Here is an 8,513-nt window from a genome sequence, read left to right on the forward strand (position 1 = left end):
TTCCCTGTGTAACATCACAATGAGCTCCCCTTTACTTGAGATATTGGGTTAGTCTCTATTCTTCCCAAATCGGATAACTGAACCCTCTTTCCTACCCCCAGCAGGTGGCCCCTGAGGAATTATTCCACCACCACCGCGGGCACCTACCTGGAGTCCAGGACACCCACCAAAACTAGTTCCCTCTAGGAACTGCTAAGTAACTGTGGCCACATCCTCACTTTTGAGGTGACCTTCTTACAAGATGACATGAAAATCACCTCCCTTCTTCCAACAAGCAGAGTACAATAAAATCAATGCAGTATGATCTTTCTTAATTACAATCAAATCCCAGCCCTGTCTTCTTGAGGTTAACATCAGATCCCTTGATTAGAATTGGATTTTGAGTTTTCCTCAAATTCTTCAGTCACAGCCAAGTCTGAGGTGTACCATTTCAATAAGTGGCTGGCTCCAGCTGTGACAAATTGATTCTTTCTACTTCTCCCCAGCACTGAAACACATTCAAATCTTGTCTTTTTCAGTTTTCCACCTAAAATCCAAGATAAAAAATGTATTTTTCATGAAAACCTAGAACATACATATATAAATACATTGAAAATAAAACATTCACAATATCCTAAAGTTTTCTATTCTCTTTATTTTATTAAAATATTTGACTTGACCCAAAAATATTTATTATAATATTTTATGACCTGCAGTTTGAGAATTATTGGTGTAGTTTCTCCTTTCTTCAAAATTTCACTTCTCAAACACAGATCTTTCTTGGCTCCAGCAGTTTCTTGTCTTTAACAGTCAAACATCTCGGGAGAGGGTGGTCTGCTCTTCACTTTCTCAGCTCTCATTCACTCTTCAGTTGACAATGTTTTGTCTCTGAAAGTACCCCGGCCTGAAGCTGCCCTCAGGAGGTGTAACATCTTCCTTGACGATAAGCCCTAATTTCCCAGCTATTAGCTAACCTGTGTCCCCAGCATCCTCCCATGTGACTACCCATTCCCTCCCTGAAAGTTCTCTCTTGCTGTGGCTTCCTAAGGCCTTCTACCATTTCTGCCAGTTAGTATTTAAGAGTCACTTCCTCTGCTCCTCTATGCGTCTCCCCAAGGCCCTTCTCTTTTCTCACTTAATACACCATTCTTTTCTTTAAGGTTTTGTTTTTAGCTGTGCTGGGTCTCTGTTGCTTCACACAGGCTTTCTCTAATTGCAGCAAGTGGGGGCTACTCTTCCTTGCAGTGCACGGGTTTCTCACGGCAGTGGCTTCTCTTGCTGCTGAGCGCAGGTTCTAGGGCATGTTGCCCCACAGCACGTGGGATTTTCCCAGACCAGGGATCGAACCCAGGTCCCCTGCATAGGCAGGAGGATTCTTAACCACTGTGCCACCAAGGAAGCCCCAATACACTGTTCTTGAGTGGTTTCATTTTCCTCTCATATGCAACACCCGAGAGGCCCTTCTCCTCAGTACAAACCCTTCCTTCTATCCAGTACAAACCCAGGCCACAGACTTTGATGTGACAGTTTCCAAACTGGAATTTTTGCTCACTTGAAAATCTAAACATTTGAAACTCCAAAGTTTTGGTCTGCTTTTCTGCAGTGATATTTCTCCTCTGATGTTATAAATACCACTGAATGAAAAGGAGAGAAGGCAAGGGGTATAAGGAATGTGTGTGAAGGGTGACAGTGGTGGGAACCTTGCAATATTTGCAGTAGATATTGTGGTTAATCCCCAGCATCCATTCCATATTAGATGATTAGCCCAAGTCAGTAAGTGGCTCCCCCTGGTGAATGTTACTGCTCCAGGAGCAGACATACCAATGATCCTTGCCAGACAGCTGGAAGGAAAGGACTTAAATCTCATACCTGGGAGAAAGGTTTTCTTTTTCCTTCACTGGATGTGAAAACAGAAGCATCATCCAGTAGCTGCTGGCATCCTGCTTTGGACCATGAAGAGAACCATCCCAATGATGAACCTGCCCTCCAAGGAGGAAGGCTGTGCAGAACCATGGACAGAGCCTGGGTCCTTGACTTTATAGTAAGTACCCTACATACATACCAAGGAGTCCCATTCAGAGAGTGCATTTCTAAGTCTGATTTGTTCATAAGTCCAACAAAGTTAGCCTAGGCACCCAACTAAAACAATTGGCTGTATTGTATTGTAGTATAACAGGTTTCTAATATTTTTCATACAAATAATACATTAAAACACAAAAAATAAAGAAAACATTAAATCTTACAGTACAGTACCTTGAAAAGTACAGAGTACAGTACAACAGTTGGCCCATTCACATCTTTGAAAGTTCACAACTTGAAAGTTCATACATAGGGGAATTAACTATAGTGAGCTACTGAACCAGCCTCAGAGCCCACCTACCTATGGCTTCTGATTACGTGAGATACATGTTTAATTTCTTTTTCTTAAAAAATGGGGTTATTGTCACTTGTAGCCGAGAGCATCCTGATAGATTCAAGTCTCTCAAAGTATTCCATCACACTTGAACTCCAAACCTGTGGACTCAACTGCCTGCCAGCCCTTTCCCTTGGCTGTTTCATAGCATCTCAGCCTCAATAAGTAAAAACTAATTTTGCTGTCTATGGCCCCCTCATTCCCCGACACTAATCTTCACTGTTTCTATGAAAGGTCCCACCATCTATCTGGTTGTTCCCTTTAAAACCTTGGATCACCTTTGCTATTTCCCTTTCTCTCACACTGAAAATCATCCCTTAGGGTGATAGTTCTCAAATTTATCCACCTCTTTGCCCACAATCATCTCTTGCATGTTTCACTGCAACAGCTTCTGAGTTGGTCTTCCATCTCCTTCTAACTCTTTCTGCACCCCACAGCCAGAGTGATCTTTCTAAAATACAGGTCTAAATACCTCACCTATTAAATCCTTTTCTTTCCTTTTTCCTTAGAATAAATTCTGAGGGCTTTAATATGTCATATAAGGCCCTCGGTGACTTGGCCCTCATCATCTTTCCAACCCCAACACCATTCCTTCCTTTCTAGCCTTCATTTCAGCAACATAGAACTACTTTTACTTTCCAAACTCCCTCTCTCTCATCTTCTGGCTGACGGATCTACCTAGAAAGTCCCCCTCCTCTTCCTGCTTCACCTGAATAACTCCTACTTGTTCTCTTGTGCTCATTGTGATGGCGCCTCCTTTGGGAAGTCATCCCTACCCCAAGACTGGATTATGTGCTCATCTTCATGTTCCCCCAACACCATCTCCTTATCCCAGTCATGCCACTCATCTCAGGGTTGAATTGTATGCTTATTTGTCTAGTCCCCCACCCAGACTGTGAGTTCCTTGGAAGCAGGGATTCTGGCTTACTCTCTGCACCTCGCACTATAATCGAGTGAGGAAAATCATTCTAAATTCAGAAGTGGATTTTGACCTCAAGATAAGGGTAGGATGGAACGGAGTGGACGATAGCATGTTAATAGATACTTCCAAACATGGGAAGGAGTGATGGTAGCAGAATCTGATCCGCTTGCTAAGTGCATTGAACAGGTTCATGTGGGTGGCAGGGCCACGCCAGGGGAAAGGACTACTGAGGCAGAAAATGTAACCCAGGCAAGAGATGAGCATGGCCTGGACCAGTGGGGTGGCAGTGGGGACAGGGAGAACCAGACAAACTTGAAACAGCTATGAAGGAGAATTAACAGAATTGGAGGATGTGAAGAAAAGAAAGGGTATAAGATGAGGTGAGCTGTAATTTGGGCAATGGAGGTCCTAGTGGTATCTTCATCTATGATGGAGAATCCATAAGGAAGACCATGACTGCAGACAGTGGAGAGCAAGATGAAGGGCTCTGCTTTGGTTATTCAGGGTTGTAGATGGGGAATGGAAGTTGAGAAGGAATGGACAGAGAGGTAGGAGGAAAATCAGGAGGGTAGACAGGAGTCATAGATTTGAGATAGTGAGTCAGAGAAGAAATGACTTGAGGCAAGGGGAAAATAGTGCTGAGCCTCCTTTGCATGGATGCTCCCATGACACAAACACAACTGCACTGGGGAGTTTTCTCTCTCTCTTTACGATTCCATGATTTTTAAAAAAAATGAAATATAACTAACTTACAGTATTATATTACATTCCGGTATATAACATAGTGATTCCATATATTTATACATTACAAAATAATCACCACTGAAGAGGGTTCCCTTGATAACAGTTTTATTTGATTTAAAAGTGAAACTCAGACCCTGACCCACCCACTGACCTTGGGGTTGTGGCAGGAATAGACTCGTCTTGGGGTTTGTCAGCTTCTTACCAGAATGAGAAATGGGGGAACATACAGGCTTTTACCAGGACAAGAAATGGGGACCATAGAGACTCTTAGCAGGACTAGAAGTGGGGAACATATGGATCATGCCTATGTGGGCATGGAGAGTCAGGGACAGACCCAGCTACAGTGCTGGGTAGGGCTTGGCCACTGGCCAGGGAAGGGGTGACTGGCGCCATCCCCTGGACACATGCAGAGGGGAGAAGACTAATTCCAAACTGGTGTCAGGATTTGGCCTTAGAGGCCTGGGGCAGGGCAGAGAGCTCCGATCAGCTCAGTAGCTCTGAGGAGAAGACTTGTCCAGCTCACTGTGCTGCTCCTTCTGAGACTCTGTCACCACCTGCTGGGGGGTGAGGCATGTGAGGGGTACCCCTCACTCAGCACCACCTCCCTCTAGCTCCTTTGTGGCAAGGTGTACCCCCTCCCTCTCAACCAGTTGGGGCTCCCGTCTGAACATCCACCTCCATCTCCCTGTCTCACCCTCACCCCAAGAATCACTCACCCACAAACACCTGAAGATTACTTACACCAGGCTGGTGTCAGAAATACTATGGGAAATGATGGGGTCCTGGGCTCAAGAGGCCCATCTCACCTCCCCATCCCGGGTCTCAATGGTCCTGATCAGAACCATCTTCCGGCTGTGGGTTTCCTGGGGAGGCTCCACCTCAGGTACTGGAAAAGGCAGGATGAGAGGTTGAGGGGAGGAGTCTTGGGATATCCAAGCCCCTTTATCTCTTTGGGGTGGCAAAGAGTCGGACACGACTGAGCGACTGAACTGAATATCTCTTTGGGAGGAGACGGGTGGGGAGGGGCAGGGCCCGAGGATCAGGGGCAAGGACAGACTAAGACTCAGGCAAGAATCAGTTCCTGAGCAGAGCCATAGCAAGAGTCCAGTCAGGGTAGAAATGGACAAGGGGACAGACAGGTTGGAAGTCAGACGCGGAAGACTCACCAGTCGTCTTTATACTCAAGGATGCAAAGGAATGGATTGGCACGGAAATCCTGGGAACGAAACCTGTAGTCAGCTACTCGGCCTGGGGTTGGGGGGGGATTCTGGCCTTCCACCCGCCTCTCCTCCACCCCCACCCATCCCGACCACGCCCCACCCGCCCCTCACCGGCTCTCCTCTCCCTCCAGCAGCTTCCGGTAGGTGGCGATCTCGATGTCCAGGGCCATCTTGACGTTGAGAAGCTCCTGGTACTCTCGCAGGTGTCGTGCCATCTCCTCTTTGAGCTGCCGCAGCTCCTCCTCAAGCCGCGCGGCGCCCGCCTGGTACCCGCCGGCCTCCAGGGCAAACTGCTCCTCCAGCTCCCGCAGCTGTCTGAGCAGCGCCTCGTTCTGGGGAGGTGGGTGAAGAGGGGCTCAGTAGGGGGAACACAGCCTTCGTCCTCCACCCCCGGGGCCGGGGCGCGCAGCCGGGTCCTCACTGTGCCGCGAAGCCCGTCCACCTCGCACGTCAGGCTCTGGATCTGGCGTCGGGACTCATTCATCTCCTGCTTAGCCTGGCGCAGGGCCTCGTGGTTCCGGTTGGCGGCGTCCGACAGGTCCGCGTACTGCGGCGAGGGTGGCAACTCGGGGGTGAGCGGGCCAGATGGGCCCTACCCCGCCAGCGCCCCACCCTTCCAGGCCCTCCCAAACCCCCCGGCGCCCCCGCACCTTGGACTTGTACCACTCTTCTGCCTCCTGCAGGTTCTTCGCCGCGATGCTCTCGTACTGGGCTCGGATGTCCCTCAGCGCCGCTGTCAGTTCAGGCTTCACGGTCGCCTCCACCTCGACGTGCTGCACTTGCTGGCTCTCCACGCTCAGCTGCAGGTCTCTCAGCTCCTGTCGCCCAGGGCAAGATGCCGAGTTCACCGCACAGATCCCACGCGGGCCGCGCAGTTGGCGCGCAGAAAAGAGAAGAAACACTTGAATGAACAGAAGGGGGCGCCAGGGAGCGCAAGGCGCTTAGGCCTGCGCAGCTCGCGCCCCGCGGGTACTGTCATCGGCCAGGTTACAGGGATGCATCTCCGCTGCTCGCCACCAGGTGGCGCAGGGGTGTGAGTCTAACCACCTGTAGAGGGGGTGGAGGACGGGCGCACGTCTACTCAGTGAATCTCATTTCTCTTCCAACGCTCCACCCGCCACTCTCTTCATGAGCTTGTCCCCCAGCTCCAAAGAGACCACCCTCAACCTCCGGAAGTCGCACCTAACACCTGGGTCCACCCACCTCCTCGTGCAGCTTCTTGAGGAACTCAATCTCGTCCATCAGAGATTCAATCTTGCGCTCTAACTCCAGACGAGACAGGGTGGCGTCGTCCACGTCCTACAGGGGGTGGCAGTGGGGGTTCGAGAGCAGGGAGGGGTTGCTTAGGCCGAGGAAGAGCCTGGCCCTCCCCGTCTGTCTCTGAGGGCTTCTGGTCGCCTCCCTTTGCCCACAGATGCCACCCTGGATATGCAGGCAGTGGGTAGGCGTGGGGATGGGGAGACCGAGCTCACCTTACGGAAAAGCACGAGGTTGTGCTCCGCATCCTCCCTCTTCCGAGTCTCTTCCTCCAACCTGGTGGGAAGAGTGTGCAGAAACTGAGTTCCGGGGTCACCGCCCAGCCTGCAGACCGCGACCCCCAGGATCTGGGTCAGAGCTGCTACTGCAGTCTCTAGGGAGGGGTCTTCGGGCTACCTGATGGACTTGCCCCATTTTTTCTGTAAACGGCTGGAAGCTGGGGTGGGGCCCCTTTGTATACGGGGGAGACATAGTAACTCCCCCTCCCTCACCTCCCCTGAGACTCAGCAAAGTGGTGGTGGTGGGGGAGTGCCCGCCGGCGAGGGTGCTGCCTGCACATTTCCAGGCGGACGAGGCGAGGGGGCGGCTCCTCCCTCCCGAGGGCAGCCTCGACGGTCGCCGCCCAGCCCTGGCCCTGCCCTCTGACCTCTGCTTGAGCGCTGCCAGGTCCTCCGCCAGCCCGTCGCGCTCCACCTGCACCCGGTCGCGCTCCCGGCCCAGCAGCTCCAGCTCCCTCCTCAGCTCACGCAGCTCCTGCTGGCACAGTTGGTCGGCGCGGGCCGGCTCCTGGCCCCGGGCCTGGTTCAGCTCCCCACGCAGGGCCGCGTTCTGCTGCTCCAGGAAGCGCACCTTCTCGATGAAGTTGGCAAAACGGTCGTTGAGCTCCTGCAGCTCCTGCTTCTCGTTGCTGCGCGTGGCCAGGAACTCCTGGTTGAGCGCCTCGGCCATAGAGAAGTCGAGGCGCTCCGAGGGCAGGCGCAGGAGGGCGCCCGTGCCCGCCCGGGGACCGCGGAAGCTGCCCAGGCGCACGGAGGAGCCGGGGGACGCCGAACCCAGCAGGCGGCTGCTCGAGAAGCGGGAGCTGGACGAATAGGAGAAGGCCCCCGGGGACAGTGAGGGCGGTGGCCCGAAGGTGCGGCGGTAGGAGGTGGAACTGACGCTGGACCGGAGGCCCGACGGGTGGCTCATGGCGGCCGAGGATGGGCAGTCACCGAAGGCAGAGCTGGTCCGGGCGCGGGGAAGGAGCCGCCGACCGCTGCGAGGCGGATTTATAGGCCTGCGGGTTCGGGGGGAGGGGGCTGGGCAGCTCCTCCCACTGGCCTGACAGTGGGGCTCTGTGGGGAGGGGGACGCCCCACCCCTGCGGAGCCGCGGGAGTGCTGCACGCTCCCTCCTGGTGCTGGCGCCCGGCCCACTTGATTCCCCCTGTTGCTGACGGGGAAGGAAGCAGGGATGGCGACCACAGGCCACAGACAGGCAGGGCGTTGAGGGCCAGTGACTTCTAGCAAGCATCCAGAGCTGGAGCCTAGGATGGGAGGGCCTGACTTGAACTGGGGTGTCCCTGGCTGAAAGAGCTGGTCACAGTAGGGGGAATACGAAGCCTGGAGGTTAAAGGGCAGGATTCACATGAGCAAGGAGGAGGTGGCCCAGGTGATGGAGATTCGGCCTGGCTTAGGCCCCAGAGTCTGTGACTCCACATGTCCCCTGAAGGCTAGGCTTCACTTTCAACTGCTGTCAGCTCACCCCTCCGTCACCACACCCAGGGAGATCTGGGGGCCCGGAGCGCAGAGGCAGCCGTGGTGGGTGAGGGAGGGCTGCTCTCTCCATAATCCCCAGGGCTCTGGGCAGGGTTGCTGCCTGGCGCCAGCTCTGCCGCTAATGGACTGGCTTCTTCCCCTCCCCCTCCCCTGGACACTTGGCCAGGGGGTTGCCTGCTGATGTCTCACCCTTAAAGACACAGATCCCAAATCCACCCCAGG

The 8,513-nt window shown here is 53.2% G+C and overlaps 1 protein-coding gene across 2 annotated transcripts; it reads right to left on the reverse strand.

Annotated features, from left to right (window-relative positions):
• Nucleotides 1-4,146: 4,146 nt before the first annotated feature.
• PRPH (peripherin) lies at nucleotides 4,147-7,800 on the reverse strand. Of its 2 annotated transcripts, none has more exons than XM_020913766.2 (9): nucleotides 7,182-7,800; nucleotides 6,751-6,811; nucleotides 6,482-6,577; nucleotides 5,929-6,096; nucleotides 5,700-5,825; nucleotides 5,390-5,610; nucleotides 5,225-5,274; nucleotides 4,865-4,944; nucleotides 4,147-4,612 (listed from the first exon to the last, which is right to left on the reverse strand). In XM_020913766.2, the coding sequence occupies exons 1-9, from the start codon at nucleotides 7,721-7,723 to the stop codon at nucleotides 4,547-4,549; spliced, it is 1,410 nt and encodes a 469-aa protein (XP_020769425.1). In that variant the 5' UTR covers nucleotides 7,724-7,800; the 3' UTR covers nucleotides 4,147-4,546. The 2 variants fall into 2 exon arrangements, with proteins under 2 accessions (XP_020769425.1, XP_020769424.1); XM_020913765.2 differs by having other exon boundaries at nucleotides 4,147-4,615.
• Nucleotides 7,801-8,513: the final 713 nt, after the last annotated feature.

Source organism: Odocoileus virginianus, chromosome 24 (assembly GCF_023699985.2).
Source record: "Odocoileus virginianus isolate 20LAN1187 ecotype Illinois chromosome 24, Ovbor_1.2, whole genome shotgun sequence".
NCBI classification, from domain to species: domain Eukaryota; kingdom Metazoa; phylum Chordata; class Mammalia; order Artiodactyla; family Cervidae; genus Odocoileus; species Odocoileus virginianus.